At 40.9% G+C, this 23,562-nt stretch overlaps 1 protein-coding gene across 8 annotated transcripts in view; it reads right to left on the reverse strand.

Annotated features, from left to right (window-relative positions):
- Positions 1-23,562, reverse strand: part of atrnl1b (attractin-like 1b) — a 959,007-nt gene that overhangs the window by 909,162 nt on the left and 26,283 nt on the right. For all 8 annotated transcript variants that reach the window (XR_009446966.1, XR_009446967.1, XR_009446968.1 and 5 more), the window contains exons 2-3: positions 15,854-15,937; positions 7,393-7,506 (exon numbers count right to left, since the gene is read on the reverse strand). Coding sequence is in view for 5 of the 8 variants with exons in the window: in XM_059653033.1 (XP_059509016.1) it covers positions 7,393-7,506; positions 15,854-15,937 (198 nt within the window). In the remaining 3 variants the exon portion in view is untranslated. The remainder of the gene's footprint in view (positions 1-7,392; positions 7,507-15,853; positions 15,938-23,562) is intronic.

The following is a 23,562-nucleotide window of genomic DNA, read 5'->3' on the forward strand; positions in this document are numbered from 1 at the left end:
GTAATTTATCTTTGGAATATTGTAATGAACTCAACTGGTTTCTCAAACCAATACGGTATTTTTAAAAAAAACGATGATGAGGAATTATTACCATCTGTACGCAAACATTAAACACTTTCTATGGTCATCACAGTGTAAGTTGAAGTAAAGCTGAGTAGAAGCACAGGTAGTTAAATATTTTGTAGGCAACTGTCAATCTAACCAAAACCAGAAACAGAGCAGCATTTCTTCTTCCCACAGAATTATATAACACCAAGATCCACTTTCAAATACGAATCTGTAACATTGTCAAAAAAAAACCTTGCTTCAGATGTTCAGAGAAAGGAGGAATGGCAAGTTTTACATTTCTCCAACTTTTGAATGTTCAACATTAAAAACTAAGAACATGCAACCAAAAATCTACATTTTGAAAGTGATAAATACAAAGACATCAATTTGCAATCTTCACATTCATACTTCTATGCATTTTAAAATTACACAAGCAACTTCAAGCAATAAAATAGGAACTTGCTTCCATATTCCAATAAGAAAATCATGAGGGGAACAGATGAGGGGCATAGATAAGGTGAATAGCAAAGGTCTCTTCCCCAGGTTGGGAGTTGAAAACTAGAGGGCATAATTTTCAGGTGACAAGAGAGAGATTTAAAAGGGACTCGACAAGCAACTTTTTCCACACAGAGGGTAGTTCATAAATGGAATGAACTACAAGACGGAACGGTAGATACAGGTACAGTTACAACATTTAAAAGACATTTGGACAGGTACATGAATAGGAAGGATTTAGAGGGATATGGACCAAATGCAGGCAAATGGGACCAGTCAACTTTGGAAAACGAGTTGGCACGGATAAGGTGGACTGTAGGGTCTGTTTCCATGCTGTATGATTTTATGGCTCATAACTATTGAGCAACTTTAGATGGTGCTCGAGGATCCTTGGTTTAAATTGTCAGGCAAAAGATAGCATCTTCAACCTTGCATTCGAAGACCGTTAAGAACATATCAAATTGGTACAGGAGTAGCTATTAGGCCTTTTGAACCTGGTCTGCCATTTGATTTGAATCATTGATGATTCAACATTCCTCATATCCATTTTGTCCTTTCCTGGTAATCCTTAGATTCTTGATAAGTAGGGGAATCATCTACCTCAGTCTTAACTATACACAAAGACTCTCCCCACCAATCTGTGACAAGGAGCTCCAAAAAGAGAGAGAAGAAATTCCTCCTCATCTCAATCTTAAATTATCACTTGTTTATTCTGAGACTATGCCATCTGGTCCTAGGCTCTCCCATGGAGGGGAAACATTGTCTCAGCATTTAGTCCACAACAGCAGGTCACAGGCTAGCAATATCACAACAAACAACTCTCCTCCTCCTCTCTACAGTCTGTCCATCATCTACAATGCACACATCAGGAGTGAGATGGAATAAGCTCCATTTGCCTGGACAAGTGCAGCTCCAACAATACAAGTAGCTTGACAGCATCCACGACAAAGCATGCACACTTGATTGACACCACAACCATAAGCATTCACTCCCTCTTCCACCAATGTTCAGCAGCAGCAGTATGCACTATAAGATGTACTGCAGAAATTCTCTAAAGATTCCCCAACAGCACCTTCCAAACTCTCAATCATACCCATCTAGGAGGGGGAGGACAGCAGCAAGGGCAAGGGCAGGCAGCATGGTGGCTCAGTGGTTAGCATTGCTGTCTCACAGCACAAAGGACCCAGCTTCAATTCAACCCTCAGGCAATTGCCTGTGTGGACTTTGCACATTCTCCCCAGGACTGCATGGGTTTCCTTTGTGTGCTCCGGTTTCCTCCCACAGATGTGCAGGCTAGGTGGTTTGGCCATGCTAAATTGTCCGGAGTGTTTCGGATGCGTAGATTAGGTGTGTTAACGGGGTAGGTCTGTGTGGAATGCTCCGAGGGTCAGTGTGGACTTGTTGGGCCAAAGGGCATGCTTCCACACTGTAGGGATTCTTTGGTCTTCTATGATTCTACCAGCAAATACGTGGAAACACGACCACCTTCAAATTTCCCTCCAAGCTACTCACTATCCTGGCTTGCAAATATATCGCTCTTCCTCACGGTCAGAGAGTCAAAATCCTCGAATTCCCTTCCCCAATGGCATTGTGGGTCAACCCAGAGCATGCGGACTGCAGCAGTTCAAGAAAGCAGTTCACCACCACTTTTTCAAGGGCAATGAGGGACAGGCATTAAATGCTGGCCAGCCAGCAACACTCACATCCCATGAATGTATTTTTTTTAAAAGAATGACCTGCAGAATCTCAAAGAGATTACGTCTCATTATGCTAAATTCAAATGAATACAGTACCAGCCCATTTAGCCTTGACTCATAAGGCAATATTTTTGCACTAGGAATCACCCTTGTGAACCTTCTCTAAACTGCCTCTAATGAAACTATATCTTTGCTTAAATAAGGGGACCAAAACTGTTCTCAGGTCATCCAAACGTTGTCTCACCAACACCTTGTACAGTTGCAGTAAAAACGTCCCCATTCTTGAACTCTAACCCTCTTGAAATAACGCCAACATTCCATGAGTCTTCCAGATTAACTGCAACAGTGTGCCAGTTGTGTTGGGCACAAGAACCCCCAAGTCCCTTTGCGTTGCAGCTTTCTTCAGCTCTTCTGTTTAAATAATATTCTATACTTTTATTCTGCCTTCAAAACTGAATAACTTCGCATTTTCCCACATTATACTACATTTGCGTATTTCGTGCACACTTCTTTAATCTACCTTAATCTCTAAACTGTATCCCTCCCAAGCTCCCTTTCAAGCTATTTTAGTGCCATCTGCAATATGGCTACAGTACATTCACTTCTGTCCTTAAAATCATTAACATATTATAAACAACTGGGTCCCAGCACTTACCCTTGTGCAACCCCACCGGTCACAGGTTGCCAAACTGAAAAAGATTCCCACATCTCCATTGCCTGTAGCTAGGAGCCTGGAAAAGCACAGCAGGTCAGGTAGCATCCAAGAAGCAAATAAGTCAATGTTTCAGGCCAAAACTTTTGTCAGGACTAGGGAGGAGGAGGGGAGGCTCGAAATAAAATAGAGGGAGAGGGAAGGGTAGGGTAGCAGAGATGGTAATAGGTGGATGCAGGTGGGAGTTATTATGATTGATCCGTGGAAAGGGTGGAGCAGATAGTGGAGTAGGAAGATGGACCGGTTAGGTCAAGTCAGGTCAGGTGGGGGGAGGGACGGACGTGGGATAAGGCTGGGAAGGGAGGGATTTGAAACTGGCGTAGTTAATGTTAAGGCCATTGGGCTATAAGCTTCCATGGCAAAATATCAAGTGTTGTTCCTCCAGTTTACGTCTGGACTCACACTGATGGGGGAGGAGGCCAAGGATAGACATGTCATCGGGGTAGTGGGAGGGGGAATTAAAATGGATGGCAACCAGAAATGTAGTGCATGCAGAGCACAGGATGTTCCACAACCCAGACCCTGAGTCTGCATTTGGTCTCCCTGATACAAAGGAGTCTCCATCAGGAGCAATGCATGCAATAGATTAGGTTGGACGAAGTGCAGGTGACTCTCTGCTGGATCTGGAAGGATTTTTTTGGGCCTTGGACAGAGGTGAGAGGTAAGGTGTGGGGCAGGCATTGTACGTCTTGCAGATGCATGGAAAGGTACAGGGTGTGGTGAAGGAATTGGTGGGGAGTGTAGGGCTGATGTGTGTGTCACGGAAAGAATGGTCCCTGCAGAAAGTGGACGTGGGTCGGAAGGGAAATATCTTTTAGTGGTGGAGTCTGATTGTAGTTGGCAGAAGTGTTGGAGGAAGATGAGTTGGATCAAGAGGTTGATGAGGTGTGGTGAGATGAGTAATTGGACTCTATCGTTATTGCTGTTGGGGGGGGGGGGGGTTTGCCAGGGAGAAAGAGTTGGAGGGAAGAATATGGAGGAGATGCGATTGAGGGCATCCTTAATTACAGAGGAGGGGAAATCACGTCCCCTGAAGTAGGAGGATATCTGGGATACCCTGGGAGGGGAACACCTCATCCTGAAAGCAGATGCAACCGAGGTAGAGTATTTGGGAGTACGGGATAGCATTTTTACAGGACGGTGGGTGAGAGGAGTCGTAGTCGTGTAGTTATGGGAGTCAGTGGGTTTGAAATGGATATCAGTGGCGAGTTGGTTTGTGGAGATGGAGACTGAGGAGTCCAGGAAGGGGAGGGAGGTGTCAAAAATAGTCCAGATGAATTTGAGGGCGGGGCGGAAGGTGTTGGTGAAGTTGATGAACTGCTGGAGCTCCTCACAGGAGCAGGAGGTCACACTAATGCAGTCATAAGTAAAGTGGAGGAAGAGGTGAGGGATGGTGCTGGTATGGTTGCAGAGAAGAGACTGTTCCACAAATCCTACAAAAAGGCAGGCATAGCTCAGGCTCATGCAGATGCCCACGGCCACCCTTTTGGTTTGTCGGGATTGGGGGGAATCGAGCATGAAATTGTTGAGACAGAGGAACAGTTCAGCCAAGCGAATGAGTGTTGGTGGAGGGGAACTGTTTGGGCCTATAGGAAAGGAAGGGGCAGAGGTTTTTAAGCCCTCTTGGGGAGGGGGGGCATGGGGAGGATAAGGGTGTACAGGGATTGTACACCACTGGTGAAGATATGGTGTTGGCAGCTGGGAAAATTGAGGTTTTGAAAAATAATGGAGGGCATGGGTTGTGAAACAAATATAGGCAGGGAGTTCCTTGACCAACAGGGAAAGCATGGAGTCAAGGTAGGAGGAGATGGGCTCAGTAGGGCATTTGCAGACAGAAACAATGGATTAACTGGGGCAATTGGGTTTATGGGTTTTGGACAAGAGATAGAGACAGGCAGTGAGGGATTGAGGAACAAAGGAGATTAGAGGCTGTGAACAGGAGAATGCGAAGTGATGAGATTGATGGTCTGGGAGATGATGGTTTGGTGATCAGAGGTTGTGTCATGATCGAAGGGATGGTGGGAGGAGATGTCAGAGAGTTGGCATCTAGCCTCAGCAATGTCGAAGTCATTACATCATACTACCAGCATGACGCCTTGTCGACTGTTTTAATAGTGAGGTCGGGCTCGAAGCAAAGGAGTGGAGGGCTGTGTGTTCCGATGGAGGGAGGAGCTTCGAGATCCAAGTGAGTGATGACACAGTACAAGTTTTAGATGAAGAGGTGGAGGGTGGGTAGAAAGCTGGGACAGGGTGTCCAGGAGGATGAAGTTGCTGGAGGTGGGAGAAGCGGTCATCAGTGGATGGGTTGGATTCCCATTCAAAGAAATAGGTGCAGAGGCAGAAGAACCCAATATCACGGTGTACACTGAATTTGTTTCTGTGGGGGCACAAAGGAATGAAGGTGAGCAGTTTGCCGAGGACTGACCGTTCAGCCTCAGAGCAAGGGAGATGCGGGGGAAATGGTGAATACCCAACAGGGCTTGGGTCTGGGGTCAGGTACAGAGGTGGAGCCAGCAACAGGGTCGGTAACTTCATCAGGAGTGGGTGTGTGCACTGGAGCCGTCACATTGACAGAAGCAGAAGTAACGCGATTGTCACTGAGGTCAGCAAAAGTGGCAGTCACACAGTCGTTAGGAGTGGTTGGAGCGCCCACATGATCAATGGTGTTGGGCTGATCCTGGAGAACAGTATCAGAATGAAGCCAAACGTAAATTGGTCCAACAACACCTGATGTTTCATCTTGGAAGCTTACAGCCCAATGGCCTTAACTTTTGACTTCACCAGTTTCAAAATCTCTCCACCTTCAGCCTTATACCATGTCCAGTCTTCTCCTTCCTGACCTGACCTAACCTATCCACCTTCCTATTCAACTATCTGCTCCACCCTTCCCATGGGCCAATCACAATAACTGCCTCCTACATTCACCTATCACTATCTCTCATAGCCTTCCTCCAGCCTTAGCCCCTCCCTCTAATTCTGGGCTCCCTTCCCCCTCCCCAGTCCTGACAAACAGTTTCAGTCTGAAACATTGACTCACCTGCTCCTCAGACACTGTCTGACCTGTTGTGCTTTTCCAGACTCACACCTATTAAGTCTGGCTTCCAGCATTTGCAGTCCTTATTGTCCCCTTATCATGTTTTGCTGTTTCCTGCCCATGGGCCAATTTTCTCTCCATGCCAATAATACTTGCAACACCACTGACTCTTATCTTGTGCCTTAAGCTAAGGAGTTATTTTGTTGAATGCCTTCTTGAAGTCCAAAGCAACACACTGACTGGTACCCCTTTATCAACTCTGGCTGAGACTTCCTCCAAAAAAATTAATAGATTTGTCAAAAACTATTTCCATTTTGTGAAACCAATTAGATTTTGATCTTCCAAATGTTCTGCTAATTCCAACCTAATAGTCGATTCCAATGCTTTCCTAACAATACATGTTCACCTAATTTGCTGATGATCACCCACCTTTTGCCTCCCCCCAAATATGATTGAGGGGTCACATTAGCAGTTTTCCAATCCTGTGATACTTCCCCAGAATCGAATGATTTTTGCAAAATTAAAACCAATGAATCCACTATCTCTGTAGTTAACTCTACAGGATCCTAGGATGCAAACCATCAGTGCCAGGGGGCTTATCTGACTCTAGTTTCATTAGTTTGTCTGATACTACTTCTCTAGTGATGGTACTCAATTCCTTCCCCATATTCTTTAGTATTAATGGAATGTTTGAAATACCTTCAAAAACATAAAAACGTGCAAAATACCTGTGTAACTCCTCTGCAATTTTCTTGCTCCCCAAAACCATCTCCCCAGGGGCCTATGCTCACTTTGACTTTCCTCTTACCTTTTGTATATTTAGAGAAGCTCTTACTGTCAGCTTTTATATTCCTCATTAATTGGCCCACGTAGCTCATTTTGCCTGTCTTTACTATCTCTTGCGTCCACCTTTGATGGCTTCTGAATTTATCTAGTTTGAAGGTATCACTGACTCTGGCCTCCTTACACGCTTTATGTTTTCAACTTCATACTCTCCTTGACTTCCTTAGTTAGCCATGGATAACAAATTGCGGTGCTGGAGGAAAACAGCAGGCCAGACAACACCAGAGGAACAGGAAAGCTGACGTTTCTGTTTGTTTAACCCTCTGTTTGAATCTTTTCTCCTTACTGGGATATATTTTTGCCGAGTCATGAATGACCTCCTCTCCCACCCCACCTAGTATCCAGATTCAAAACATTAGCTTATTCTCTCTCCACAGATGCTGCCTGAGCTGATGTGATTTCCAGCATTTCGTGCTTTCAGTGCAGATTTTAACATCTGTAGTAATTTACTCCCACAGGAATGTCAACCATGTTAAACATATTCACATTAATACTGCAACCAAACCCCCCCCACCCCACCACACACACACACAGAGTTGGGATAGAAACATCCTCAAACTTACCTGAACACAGCTATCAAAGGTGCATATATTGAATCACCATCATATACATACATATGGTCCCAGCTACATTCTGTAGCAAAATGGTTAAATCGTAACCTTAATACAGCATTTGGACTATAAAAAGAGAAAAAAATAATTTTAAAATGTATAAGCTTGAATCCACCAGCTTGTCTTTAAAGTTAACAGTTACTACAGTGATTAATTCGGCCTCAAAACCCCTCAAGCCAGATGACTTCTCTACAATTGGTCCCAATAACTACAATCGTTTATGAAACATATTTATCCCAATAATCTATTCCATATCCTCTTCAGATAATTCAGTTACACCACTGTTAATTTCTTCTGTAATTTCATCTTCACTTATACTTTCAAGTAGGAGGTGACCCTTTAATTCAAAGGGTCACAACTTATATTATTCTTGCACTACTGTATCCTTAAAATACCTTTGCATCCATGTTATGTTGACTGAAAATGATCTTATTTTTTGTTTCACTTCTACATAGTTCAATCCTCTCATCTCATTCATTACACGCACTGATATCTAGATGTTGAAATAGCCAAAAGACCTTCAGAGATTTAGAAAAGTTTCAGTTGGACCCCTTCCATCCAGAAGCAAACACCCCAAACTCACCCTTTTAATATTTTCTAACTAGACTGTTCAGGAGATATCACTACACATTTCTGGAGGAGGTGGGACTTGAACCTAGGGTCCCCTAGGGAGGGACAGCAACTCAGTCTCTTTCTCTTCTTATATCCACAACTGTTATCTCACACAACTGAATGACCTTTCTCTCCCCCATCAAATCACTCATTTCGTGCTTTCATTGTATTTTTAATCTATTAACTACAAGTACTAAATCACATGTTCCAATTGATTATTTTATATTCAAAGCCCATTAAAGGCAATTCAATAACAGAAAAGATGAGGGAGAGGTAGGTAGAGGGGGTGGGGAGTAAATCAAAATACAACAACCTGGCTTTAAAACAAAGTCTAATGACTATCACCATCACCTCAACCAGCTTGAGGCTTTTGTGCCCAGAAGTCGCATGTTCAAGTTCCACCTGCTCCAGGTGGTGTGCTGAGACAAAAGCCAACACATTAATTTCATTAAAACCTCTTTGAGCTTGGACTTTTTGTGGTGTGGTTATCTAATTCTGAGCCAGGACGACTGGATTCAAGTCCCACCTGCTCCAGAGGTGTATCTCAGCATCTCCAAACAGGTTGATAGAAAATATCCAAAAAGAAAGGTTTATAATCACTAGCACCTTGGGCTATTCCAAGGCACTTTACAATAAATAGCATGGCCACAAAATACATGCTGCATTCGGATTTTCAGTTGAATTTTAAAAATTCTGTTCAAGATTTACAGAAAATCGGCATCTCTAACTCAGGCGTCCTTTTGTTTTGAGAAAAATATTGTATTTATACATGATACATAAAATTTTAAAATTCTCATCATGAAATAGCAAGACATCCTTCTTCAAATTTTCTGTAGAGCTAACAAAACAAAGTTGCCGGAAAAGGTCAGCAGGTCTGGCAGCATCTGTGTAGGAGAAAACAAAGTTGACATTTCGGGTCCAGTGACCCTTTCTCGTGTTCTGTCACCGGACCCAAAACGTTAACTCTGTTTTCTCCTCTACAGGTGCTGCCAGACCTGCTGGGCTTTTCCAGCAACTTTGTTTTTGTTCCTAAGTTTATAGCATCCACAGTTCTTTTTGGTTTTTTTTTTCCTGTTGAGCCATTTGGCCTACCTGCTCATAGTTCAAAAATTCATAAATCATACCCATACACACAAAGCATATGCTTCTATTGTTGAATTCCTGTGTTGTATCATGAAAGGTTTCCTGACATGTTCAACAACTTACCCAGATCCATTCCATATCCTTCTCACATTGGGAAGCCATACCAGCCTATATGAAATCTCCACACGTTTTTCCTCACATTTGAGCTTCAATGAACAGACTTTTACCAACACACTTAAGCCAGTACATGAAACTGAATTGACTGTTGTTCCTTTCAGTGTTGGAGGATTATCATGCAGTACTGAATGTCAACTTAGCATTCCAACATACATGGAACCAATTAAGATGGACTGTACCCTTGTAGATGGCACCAACCTAAAATTTGCTGTGTTAGCTGAATGAAGTTAAAATGAGGAGAAACCCTGTGAAGCTGGGTAATGACCTAATGATTAGAAAGGTCACTGGTTTTAAACTGTTTCTATGTCTTACGAAGGAATGCACACACTTACATCAAGCATGGTCGCTCAGCAGCAAGTGGATTGAAGTGTCACAGTACTTTGGAAAAAGTGAAAGTTTGTTTCAAACAGACATCAAACGAGATGTGATAATGGGGTCTATTATCAGCTGAATAATGCTGTGTAAATCACATACGGTTGAATGATAAAAAGTGGTGAAAAACAAAAGCATACTAAAAGCTGAGGTCAAAATTCATTAAAAGCAAGAGAGGTCTGCTTCCAAGAGGAGACAATCTGGTCTTATTGAGTTAATTGATCAAACTAGAAAATAGACAAGTGTGGTGTTTGCTAAAAGGTCACATTGAACATTTGCTGGAGATTGGACACTATCAAGATCTGGATGCATAACTTTGGTTGAAAAGATTGCCTCACAAGAAAACTAGCTCACTGAGGTGGTCATCAGATCAGCGTGCTCCATCTCAAAATACAGCCGTTGATCACCTGCTCTGGTGAAATTTTCGGACAAGTCTGCATAAACAAGTTCACTTTTGACGGTAAGTATTGTTTGGGTGAAATTTGTATTTTTTTTTGGTACTGTATTTTGGCTATGTCCCATTGTTTGAACTGTCCAGGGTGACTAATATCCAAAGTATGTGTGCTGGATGAGGGGGAGGGAGAGAGGAACAGCCAGGTAGAAGAGTTGAAGATAAAGAAATAACTGGGCAATAAATGGAAGGGGCAATTGCAGTTTACATTACAGCAAAGCATTCTACTTAAGAAACAATGATTCAGACCATTTTGAGTAGTGAGGATACTGTTTGAGTAGTGAGAATGTATGGAGTCAATGGAACTCCTATCCTGTAAGGCAGGAATGAAAAAATGTATTTGGTTAATTGCATTTCAAAAGAAACAAAACAATTCACAAGAGACAGAGGAATTGAAATGAAAATTAGAAGCGATGGAGGCAGGTTTGGAGGGATGATTAAAACAATAGGAGGGATGATTAAAACAATAGGAGGGAAGACAGGACCAAGTTCAGGCATCAGAAAAATGAATTACGGAGGGAGAAATGGTGTAGCCAACTGAAATTTGTTGAACGTTAAATCAATAATCAACAAGAGTACGGCAATCTGACAAAGGCATTTAAATGGTGCTGTAGGCTGAGGAAGCAGGACAGTTGTGTACAGACCTGAAAAAAAAACTCAGTCTGATCAAAGAAGTTATAAAGACAGCATCATGAGGAGAATCACACCACGTTGGGATAACGTGGACATGTGACAGGAGGTTCTGAAGTGAACAATTGGTGTACTATATGCAATGGTGGGCAGAGGGAGGGGTTAACATTAGTGATCTTGGAAAGAGGATGAGGAAAAAGAATCTGCAGGGCATGGGACTGTAGACAGGACAGCCCTACCCCAGCACCCTTGTGAATATCCACCAGTGGCCCCTATAACCTGAACGAATGTAAGCTGGTGCAAATGGACGGATGGAGAGCCAGAACACAAATATGTGGTACTGTAAACTTCTAACCAAATGAGAGAGATTGCCTGAAAAAATGGCCTAAATTGAATTTTGGGAAAAATCCATTCAGGCATTTCCAGTAGTTAGGTCAGATAGCTACTCTCCATAATTTGGATGACATGGGGAAGAAAATGGAAAAAAAGATGTTTTAATTTATCTTATCCAGTACCTTTTGAATAGACTCCCCTCTACATCCAAATAGGGGGCATGGGAATACAAGGCACTCCAAAATGACACTCCAGTTGCCATAAGTAGCACTCAGGGAACACTAACCAAGTTGTCAAATTGTCTCCAGCAATGGCCTAATGAGACCCTAGTCTCTGAGGACCAGCTGCAGGCAGTTTAAAAAGTCATCCTCAAGGTTGCCAAGTGCAGAAATGACGCCACAGATGTCGTCATCTTTACTCACTGGTTGAGGACTCTGATAGGCCAATGTCTCTCATATCACAGCTGCATAAGGAATTCAACCATACTGTCATGAGGAAAATTGACTGTTTCAAAAAGGGATCAGAAAGCGGGGCCAGAGCAAAAACCTAACAGTAAAGCCAACAGCTCCAACCTTAAGGCATGGAAGCAAGGGGAGAAGAATACAGGGGGCAATACAATCCCTGGAGCAGGAAGGGTTTGCAACAATTTTGGCAATGGACACTTGAAGCCCAAATAAATATTGTCCAATAAATGCTGAAAAGAAAGCAAGTATGTTAGGCTTCTGAAAGCTAGAAGAATTACACAAAGAGGGATCTGAGCTCCAAGTGCAGATGGGAAAAGGCCCATACCCAGACTGAGGAAGCAACTCTGCCTTTTGCCACTGGAGGCAGAGAGTCTGAAGGACCTGCATTCACACCAAATACCTATGCCCAACGGTGCACAGTGAATGGAGAAAGACCCTGTGTCCATGTGTGTGGTGGAAAACAGGGAACATATCTACCAAACACCAGTGTGATTCCATTTATCAAGGCCACTGGGATCACCTCTCTCCTGTGAGCAAACATACTAACTGAAGGATTTCATGGGTGACTCAGCAATGAGAGTAGTATCAAAACTTTTAAGTCTCAGGTGGGGCCCTTAGACTCAATCGGAATATATATTCACAAAATCAAGTCCTAAGGTAGTGTTCGAAGCAGATTGTTCACAGTGTGACAGTACATATGGTCAATGACAATCTTTGAGCAAGCGTGGTGGAAGAACTAGGGTTTCTGTTCATTTGAGACAGGATGAGAATTAACCCATATGAAAATACCAATCCAGTATCAGAACCAAATGAAGGTGACCAAGAGAAGAAAATGCAATTTGCCCATTCAGGCCCAGGTGTGGTACAACCAAAGAGCGCTTTGGGAACAGTGAAGCACATGAACAGGACCAGTAAAACAGCACTGCAGAAGGAGCTCACAGGTCATATTCAGAAATGGGATGCAAGTTGCCCCTGGTATCATGAACGTACAGCAAAAGAAAATTTGAAAGGGAAGAGTACTCTCCCCATGAGCTAGTAACACGTAGACTGCGCACCCCCCACCACATCACCTAAGACCAACAATGTCGGACCAGCATACACAAGAGGTGAGCAAACACAAATTCAATGACCTATGGGAATGGTTGCAATTGTAAAATGAGCAGTTTGTAACATTGGGAAGAGAAACCAGGATAATACAATTTGTTGCTGATGACAAACAAACCATGAGTGGGATCAGGTGATGGTACAGAAATTTGGAAGTATGGAGTGTTTGGGTTGGGCCCAAACAAATTGCGAGCAAGGCTAGTCCATGGTCTATGCTATGCATCTATGCAAGTATATCAAATGAAAGCTCATTAGTACAAATGAAGAATGTCTGTGACGAGCTCAAACACAGGAAAGCTGGCTGCATATTCCAAAAATATGCCAACTCCATGATAAGCCCGATGATATTGGACAAGGGGAGCAAAGCAGGGTCAGACAGGGAATCCCCAATTGCACACCCAACCAAAAGAAAAAGGAGGGGATCACCTCGACTGTTCTGTGAATCTGGAAACTTGGAAACATTTGTGGCTTCCATTGGGTTGACTTCGCCTTCAGCCACAAACATTTTTTTTGCTGTTCACCGTCATCATAGATCGTTCTGTAGGTGACCGTTCCCTAAGTCGCTTCAAATACTTGACACTGCTTAGCCTTGAACAACTTCTGACAGTTCTATAGTCAATAATAGCTTTCTTTGTGACTATGCCCTGCGGTTTATGTGATGCATTCATTGTCATCTATCACCCCAATCCCTACATTTTCCTTTGAGTTGGAAATCTCATTAAAGTATAACCCGACCACTTCAACAGTTTCAATCGTGTATGGGTGCCTACAGGTAGGTGTCCTTCAACTTTGAGACAGTAGTCACAGATTGCCGCTGTCTGTATCACCCCACACCTCAGCATTTCCTGTTTTAGTTGAAAAATCAATTTACGGGACGCAGCTATTTGTTCAAAATGAGAATCGTAACTACTGAACCGAACATATATCGAAACCAAATATCTACATACAATTTAAACACCAGACACTCTGGAATTTCTAGATTGAACTTCCTAGCCTTTTATATAACTTCTTAAACTACATAATATACTCTGCCATGGATTGGTTGTCTGTCTAATTCAATTGATTAAATAATGATCAGTAAGTCATTCTTTTTGTAAACTCTAACCCATAAATATTAGAATCTCCATTCTTCTTTGGTTTCCAGATCTGTTACTTCCAGTTCTGAAAATATGAATTTTGCCGCTTCCTGATGAAGAAAATGCCAAAACCATACTTTGCTGCTCCTTGGTTAGTGAAGTGATCAAAATCCATAGCAAGACCATACTTTTCTGCTGCTTGTATGTATATTTCCAATTCCAAAAACACAGATGGGTAATCATAATTCTTGATCTAGCTGCATGACATATCCGTTTCACTTTTCAAAAAAACACCAGGAATGTCACTTCCACAAAAAACAAGAGTTCCTTTTTTGCTTTCATCATCATCTTCCCACCTGAAGAAATCAATGTTAATCCTCTGATAACCAAGTGTGAAGCTGGATGAACACAGCAGGCCAAGCAGCATCTCAGGAGCACAAAAGCTGACATTTCGGGCCTAGACCCTTCATCAGAGAGCTCTCTGGTGAAGGGTCTAGGTCCGAAATGTCAGCTTTTGTGCTCCTGAGATGCTGCTTGGCCTGCTGTGTTCATCCAGCTTCACACTTGGTTATGTTGGATTCTCCAGCATCTGCAGTTCCCATTATCTCTCTAATGTTAATCCTCTATGTTTCATACTCCACTATCTCTGCAGTCAGTGAGAAATTTTAGGATATACAAAAAGCACAATTGTAAATCTATGATATAGTATTTATTTCCACCTTTTCTTTCCAAACCACTTCCCTGTCCAAAAGCCAACATACTGGGGAAAAACTCAGTTCATCCATGTTTTTCTTAAACCTGCTCAAAGATGTTTTTACACACTTCTTTAACAGGAGGCAATGGCCTTATTGCTAGACCGCTAATCTAGAGGCCCAGATAACATTCTGGGGTCTGAGTTAAATTCCTGCCATGACAGATGGCGGAAGTTGAATTCAATAAAATATCTGGAATTAAGAATCTAGATGATGACCATGAATCCATGGTCACTTGTCAGAAAAACCCACCTGTCCTTTAGGGAAGGAAACTGCCATCCTTACCTGGTCTGGCCTGCATGTGACTTCAGATCCACAGCAACGGGGCTGACCCTCAACTGTCCTTTCAGTAGTTAGGGATGGACACAAATGCAGCCTAATCAGTGACATCCTCATCCCACTAATGAATAAAGGGAAAAAAACACATTTCTCGAGCAGGTGGGACTTGAACTTGGGCCTCAGAAGTAGGGACTGTACCACAAGAGCCCCATCCTTTAGAGCTAAAACCTTCAATGCTCTGATTAATAATAAACCACAAAAGTTAGATGCCTTATCCATCAGGCCAAGCGACCAAGTTATTCGCTTCTGAATGCAAAACCTAATGGGCTCAATCAACTCTGGATCTATCTGTTCAGCCTTAAAGGGACCTGCATTTCTACCTTTGACATTCATCACCCTAAAGTTAGCATATACTTCTTTGCAAATCATGTTCTAGTACAAGGATTTGGTGTCTCTTATATACCACTTATACTTCTGGTCAAAATACATTCAGTCTGAACACTGCCCATTACATATCAAGCATATTCTGGTGCTGTTTGTTGGGACATGTTCCTATCTACCCTTTTCAACTTGTTTCAATGAACAAGTTTTTAGTCAAACACCATCCAAACGTTTTTTTAGTTACTTTCCGTAGCTCTAGTTGAGTTATATCATCGTTTTCCAATTGAGGGAAAAGGGCATTCTTCATTCCTTCCCAATATACTCAAGCTTAAGAAAAATCCAACAAATTCAAGTAAATAAATGAAAAGTCAATGCATTTTACAATTTTCAGTACACAATTTAAACTCTTAAAAATTCATAATTTCCAACATGGATTCCTTTGCTTTAAAAAGTCATCAGCTAAGAAATTCACTCAGAGATGGTACCTCCTTTATATATAAAAATCAGATTATTTTAGAAAGACCAATAATAAATAGCAAATATTTAAACTTACACAAGTTGCTACTGTAATCATCCACAAAAAGCTTCAAACAATATTTTAGAGGTAATTAAATCCATTGGATCCAAATCAAGATCAATGTCTCCCAAGCCTCTGATTTTAAACCATTCAAAACAATTCCAGAAAACAGGCATACTTACTATCCTTCAATTAACCATGTGCATTTAGTTTTATATTTATAATTTATTGGTCCGTCCGTTAAATATCCTGATGGTTCAGTTAATCTGAAAAACAAAAATGTAACATTATTATAAAGTGTTATCTAACAATGTCCCCAACATATCCATCATTCCATGATCTGATTTATACAGTTATGTTGAACAAAGAACAACACCAGACCAAGCAGCATCAGAGGAGCAGGATAGCTGACGTTTCAGGTCTGGACCCTTCTTCAGAAGTGATTTCTGAAGAAGGGTCCAGACCTGAAACGTCAGCTTTCCTGCTCCTCTGATGCTGCTTGGTCTGGTGTGTTCATCCAGCTCTACACTTTGGCAGTTCCTACTATCTCTGAATCCATTTAACTGTGGCTCTTACTTAATTATCAGGAAAGCTGTGGAGATAATTTGGTTGCATTCCTACAGCTGTATTTTACAGCTGCAGTTATAGAGAATGCAATACACAATTTCTGAGATGCGAGAGTATATTTTTGTATAATTAGATCGCAAAGTAAACTTAAGCAGTGATTCATGAATGAATGCAAACCAGGAATTATCTAAGATAAGTACAATTAATACTTGTTGACATCAAGTTTCATCAAAATGTTGCTGCTCGGGTCTTTCTTTTTTGCAGAATAACTTATTCCAAGCTGACACGCTATTAAGTGTTCAGAAGTGAAGACCACACTCTTCAATGACTTTATACAAGTGGGAGAGCAAAGCGCTCTAGGAACAGAATACTAACTGATCTGAGTGCCAGGAATGGGCCTGAGTGGCTTTGCAGATTTTTTTTAAAGTTTTCTTTCCAGTGTTGTAATTCGCAAAAAAAGTGTTCTTCTTGCGACTTCAAGCTAGGAGACTGTAACTTTTGTTACTTTAGTTAACTCAAAACTAATTCTGCAAAGTGATAAAATAAACAGGGATGGCATGGCGTGGCAGGAGAGGTACAACATCATAACAACAAGAGAAAATTTCATTTGCTGCCCCCAACAGCTGCGCACACACACACAGGAATGGTTTTGTGAATTATGGCTGACATACAATGAAAACCAGTTACGGTGATGTACATATGTTTTAAATAACAAGTTTTACCTGCTTTTGGGAAGGAGTGTACACCATGGTCACACACTTTCCTATTCATAAGGATGCTTGTACTAAGTAATTTAAAACGTCATAAATAATTATGTTCAGCCAAGAGAACAGGATAGTTCCTCTGTGCACAGCAAGAATAACATCAGATAATGCACGGGTAGCTCACCTTCTGGAAATGACCTGCCTATCTTGAATTATCTCCCATGTTGAAACTATCCCTTATTTTTCGGCTACACGGGCTTAAATTTTAACATCTAAAAGAGTTTGTTTGGGGGTGGCGGGAGAAATGCAGAAAGCAAACAACACAACCTCTTCAGAAAACCTGAACAGAGAAACGCTAAAAAAAATTAACTTCTTCCTCTTATTCATGATAACTTTCATCTGCCATTTCCTTTTGCAGCTGAGAAGTCCTCTCACCATAAGAATCCACTCTGATGTCATTTAACATTGTTGAGATCAATAAAATTAGGGTCATGGATATCATTTTTTTTTAAGTAATCTCTCCATTTCCCTTTGGGAAACTAACAAATGGTGAACCAAACCTGGGAGGGTAAGGCATAATGAAGAATGAAGCAATGAAGAAACTTTGCCAGTGACTGATAAGCCTTCTATGCAATGAACGTTTGTGTGATGTGTTATGGATAAGAGCAGGCCCCCTTAAAACATTTTAAGAAGGTAGCCTAGACTGTAACATTTGCCTTTTAAGATAAGATAACGTTAAAGTGCTGTGTTCCAGATGCAATTCAACAAGTCAAACTACTTCATGTTAAGCAAAACACAATTTATAGTTGAAAATACAACACAAGAAATAAGAACTTAGAATAATAGATACTGTAATTATTGCTAATTAACTGTTCCAAGGTAGTAACATCCCATCAACATATCTCTTGGAAAAAGTCAGAAAATAGATTTATCTCACAGGATAAGCCGAGCAACCCAGAAGGAAAAACGGCGAGAAAACTCAGTAGCAGCCAAGAGATATTTACTACAGCCTCCAGCCCCCTTTAAAGACTTCAACAGCAACTGCTGAAAGCTAATTAGAAATCCTTGATCTATGGCCACACCCACTCAGGCCGCTTTGATTATTCCAACTTTTAAAAAACTCCATGATGTCACAAATTAGTAAACATCTAACAAATTGCTCGTAACCTATTTCCCAGTATCTCTCTCAGAAAATACAGTTTAAAACCACTGTACTGTCACAGTTTATTTGTGCTAAGCACATCACGTTGCTTGCTGGAACCTGCTCTACACATATCAACTATAAAATATTAGTACAACAATTTCATTGCAAAATTTCTTAAATTATTGTAAACTGCTTTTAATCAATCTTTGTTCTTAAAAACCACACAAAAAAAACTAATGTCTAATACACGTTAACAGCAAACAAGTAATATGGTCACAGCAGTATAATGTTAAATGCAGAACAAAGAGGAATATGCATGGTCAGAAAGAACTAGTGAAGAAAGTGCCACGTAGGATTGCCCTGCAATGGTTTGACAAGCTGAATCAAGCGCATTAAGTTAACACCTTTTCTACTGCTATCCAACATACTCAACTGCACAAAGCTTAAACTGTTTCAACATGTTATAACACAAGGTTTTTTTCATTCCTTTGAGATTTTCTAGCAGATGTTCCAATAGATTGGCTTGGTAAGCCATTTTTGAGGGCAATTAAGAAACAACCACATTGTGAATCTGGACTCAAAATTTTCCTTCCTAAAAGAACATTTGTCCCTAAAGGAGCAAACAAACTGATTTTTTTTTAATGCAGCACAGTCAAAGAATGGTCATTCAACTCATCTTGTGTACTGCCATCTGAAAGAACAACCCTAGATAGTCCCATTCCACAGTTCTATCACATTGAAATACATACCCAGCTCTTTGAAACCTCCTATTGAATCCATCTCCGCCACTCTACTAGGCTGCGCATCATTAGACTTCCAAGTACATGCTTTTTTTTCCCTCATTCAAATTCCACCACCTGCTGCAGTGAGATTCAAACCCTGGTCCCTGGAACATTACTTGGGTCGCTGATTAGTTGTGCAGTAACAACACTAGGAAGCCAGTACCTCTCAGTCTTATCAAGAAGATGGAAATAACTAACCATAAATTGTAGATTTCAGAGTAAGAGCAAGGCTACTTAGCATCCATGTGAATGTACATAACACAGTATGGGAAAGAAGATTGGCAAGTTACAGGTGCAGACTGTCAATGGAATTTGATACTGTAGTAAGCAATGACAGAGACCTGGCTCAAAGAAGGGCAAGACTGGTTTTAAATAGTCCTGGAATGAAGTATTCAGAAAAGGAAGGAAATGAGGAATGGTTACAGTATTGATTAAAGAAACTGTTGCAGTGTTCAAGAAAGGTGATGTCTCATGAGCATCCAAGCACACAATCAATTTGGCTAAAACTAAGGGAAAAAAAAGGGTACAACAACATTGCCAGGTGCAGTCTACAGATCAGCAACAAGTGCAACAGATGCAGAAAAACAAATGTGTGAACAAATTGCAAAGAGATGCCAACATTGAGTGGTTTTTATGAGAAACTTTAGTTATCCAAACAGAGACTGGTATACTTACAGTGTACAAGGCAACAAAGGGCAAGTGTTACCACAATAGATGCAGGAGAGATACCCACAGCAGCATGTTTCCAATGCAACAAGAAAAGATGCAAGGTTGAGCCTGATTTGTGGGAATTAGGTGGGCTGAGTGGATCAAGTGTTAGTTGGGAACATTGAAGAGCATCGAAGAACATCATCATTTTATCATGATGTTCAGGTGTGGACTTCAGTGGGGCAAATACAGAGAGAGCAATAATTGATTAGAATGGGAGGTTGGCAGGTTAAACAGTGACTGAACAAAAAGGGCGACCTTCAAAAAAAGAGAGAGAAATGATTCGGTTACACAAGTACATTGTTCTAATTTTCCCGTTTGAGACAAACAATCCAAACTTCCCAATATGATAAAGGAGACAGAAATTAGGATAAAGAAAAAAAAAGTGTGCACATGATAGATGGGCCAGTTTTTGTCCAGTGTGTGCAGGAGGGCTTCCTGACACAATATGTAGATAGGCCAACAAGGGGTGAAGCCACATTAGATTTGATACTGGGTAAAGAGCCTGGCCAGGTGTTAGATTTGGAAGTAGGTGAGCACTTTGGTGATAGCAATCCCAATTCTGTTATGTTCACTTTAGTGATGGAAAGGAATAGGTGTATACTACTGGGCAAGAGTTATAGCTGGGGGAAAGGCAATTACAATGAGATTAGGCAAGATTTAGGGAGCACAGGATTGGGAAGGAAAATGCAGGGGAAGGGCACAGTAGAAACGTGGAGCTTATTCAAGGAAAAGCTCCTGTGTGTCGCAGATAAGTATGTACCCGTCAGGCAGGGAGGAAGCTGTAGAGTGCGGGAGCCGTGGTTTACGAAGGAGGTGGAATCTCTGGTCAAGAGGAAGAAGGCAGCTTATGCTGGGATGAGATGTGAAGGCTCAGTTAGGGCACTTGAGGGCTACGAAGTAGCCAGGAAAGACCTAAAGAAAGATCTCAGAAGAGCCAGGAGGAGACATGAGAAGTTGTTGGCGGATAGGATCAAGGTAAACCCTAAGGCTTTCTATAGGTATTTAAGGAATAAAGGAATGACGAAAGTAAGATTAGGCCCAATCAAGGATACAAAACTAGCTTTCTGGTTAGAGGGTGGTGATGAAGGGTTATTTTTAAGACTGGAGTCCTGTCACCAAGTGTTCCACAAAGATCAGTGCTCAGTCCTGTTGTCTAATTACATGTTCCCCTCATACTGGTTCACTCAGTACCTGCAACTGAATCAGCTTGGCATGGCAGTTCTGCAAGACTCAGCCAGTTCTGAGTCATGGTGCTGCCAAACCAATACTCAATGGGTACTGAACCATCCCGACAAAATATATTCTGTACTCTTGCTACCCTCTGTTCTTTAAGACACTTTCAACATGGCAAAAAAAATCAATTCAGCATCTGAAATGGTCCGTTGATGATAAGTAGCATCATGTTTGTTGCCTATGCATTTGTTCTGATGCCACAGGACTTCAATGTGTCTGGAGTTGGTGTTGAGGACCCCTAAACCCATCCCCTCCTTTCATTTGGTCACTGTACTGGAATCTCTGCTGGATCTATCGTACCCCTAATGACATGCCCAATGGTCGGCCATGGAAAGTCTGGTAAATTGGCTGTAAGGTATGATTTGGTGAGTATAATTATCAGGCTCTCATTTGACGTATGTATGGGCACCCCTCTCAATTTTTGCCCAATTTGTCGAACATGTCAAAAGGTGAGTAGAAGACTGCAAGATTCCATTCATTTTGCACGTGCCTGTAGAAAAACTGTAATGTTTATCGTTTTATTCGTTAGTATAAGTTAGAGAAACAAAATCTATGAATAACTCTAAGGTAATGTAACTTTTTCCTTTATCTGATTTGTACAGAGGTATTTTGCACCTAGGATGGCATCATGTTGGGTGACACTGCAAACCTTTCATTGTACACCTGTACTTAAGTAAGTGTGAAGATAAACCTAATTTTCATTCTGTGACCCTCCCTATTGCTAGTTTAGTGCAAGGGACTCCATTTAGTTGCATTTCAATTCAACTATGGTAAAAGACATCATACCAAGTGCAATTCTTTTGCCAGGAAATGAATAATACAAACAGATTTCTCCAAAATAATAACAGCATGTTTTTAGCTTGGATAGCTGGGGGCTACTTATACAGCGGAGGAGGAGGATGCAGCAGAGGCGGAATCTAAAATTTCTCAGTAGGCATTTGTTTTTATTATTTTTCAAACTGGCATTTAAATTTGCTACTAACAACATCACTTGGTTGAATGCTCAAAAACTACCCTTACACAGGCTGATGAGCAAACAGCCTGATCATCAATCATGAATATTGTTTATGAACTCCATACTCCAAGTGTGAGCTTGTTCAGTGAAGCAACAAATTGTTTATTAGCTTGAAGAGCCTTAGATGGGCTCCTGTTTATCAAGTCACGAAAGGGAAAAAGTAAAGTTGAATTTTGTTGCTCTACCTGTTGAAGTAGCAGTAATTTACATTTGGACTTCATTTAACAGTTTACTGCAGATAATGTTCTTTTTCACCAGTAGCTTTCCTGACAATAAATTAGTACTTCCTTAAGGCCAATAAGTTTTGTGATAAGATAAAGGTTGTGAAACTGGAACACTATCCAAAGCATTACAGTTATGACAACCAACCAAATGATTTCATTCTGTTTCCTTATCCTTCAGCTCATCATCTTCTGCATTACATACGTGATTACTCTTCAAACAAATATCTTTCTCCCATTTTAGTGACAAAGTTTACACAAAAATGAGACAAAATATCTGTTATTGAAGATTAAATAATACTAAAAAAGGCCAGTTTCAGTTCTGGTGTTGTGCAATAGGAATATAAGCTGCTCCTCCAATTAGCACTTAGCATTTATATATAAACAATACCATCCAATGGGTATTAATTAGACGTTAAAAAAAACCCCAAAATTGGAAAAAATGCCACAATGACAATATAAATGCAGCATAATTCTAGAATCAAAAGGCTGATGCAATATCAGAACAAAGCAAGAACTCTGTTTTGAGGGATGACACTTTAAGGCAAGTGAAACTAGTATAATTCTGGTAAGATGATCTTCAAACTATAGGAAGTGCTCATGTGACCTAGGTTGTTTCAGACAGCAAACTGGTTATCAAATACAACTGGTCTTAGAATCAAAGAGATACATATCAGTATCCTTCACAGATGCTGCCAGACCTGCTGAGCTTTTCCAGCAATTTTGTTTTTGTTCCTGATTTACAGTATTCACTGTTCTTTTGGTTTTTATTTAGATACATATCAGAATAGATTATACCTTGCAACTGAGGCAACCAGACAGGCACTTAAGTGAAGCAATTGCATTTGTAATTGTCAAAAAGGACAGGAAACTGAAAAGGAGTTATGGGAAGGATTTTGTGTTAGACAAGATCTCCTCGACCATTTCAGTTTTGCCAGATTTGTTATGACATGGAAGCAGTCAGCAAAATCAAATCAGCCTCTCTGACCCTGCATTTGCATCACAGTAAAATTTAAAAACAAGTATTGAATGGCTGTCAAATTGCCCTAATGTTTCCTAACTTTCAACAACCAGCACTAGGCACTAAAGTTTACATGTTAAACAAAAAGTAGTAACAATTTGTTAGTAGTAACTTTAACAGAGCAGACTTAGCCAATTAATCTAATAAATGTCTCTGAGTTAAATATAAATCTTCTTTGATTCTAACCTCCACTCACAAAAAGACAGACAGTTAAGGGATAAATCCAAAGAAAAATAAACAAAGACACAACTGGTTAGTTCACTTAAGCTGATTTCACAATGTGTAGAATCACAAGTATAATAGGACTGTATTTTGCTTGATTTCTTAAGCCATGAGTCATTGCAAACAGCTTCTTGTAGACTCTAAGGAATATTCATCTAATTATTATAACAGATTCTTTTTTCCAAATTTTTAACAAGTTGATAATTGGAGGATAATTAAAGAGCACTCAGATCGCCTTCCCACATCTTTGTTGTGTCAGAAAGCTTGAAGT

This window comes from Stegostoma tigrinum, chromosome 20 (assembly GCF_030684315.1).
Source record: "Stegostoma tigrinum isolate sSteTig4 chromosome 20, sSteTig4.hap1, whole genome shotgun sequence".
Classification (NCBI taxonomy): Eukaryota; Metazoa; Chordata; class Chondrichthyes; order Orectolobiformes; family Stegostomatidae; genus Stegostoma; species Stegostoma tigrinum.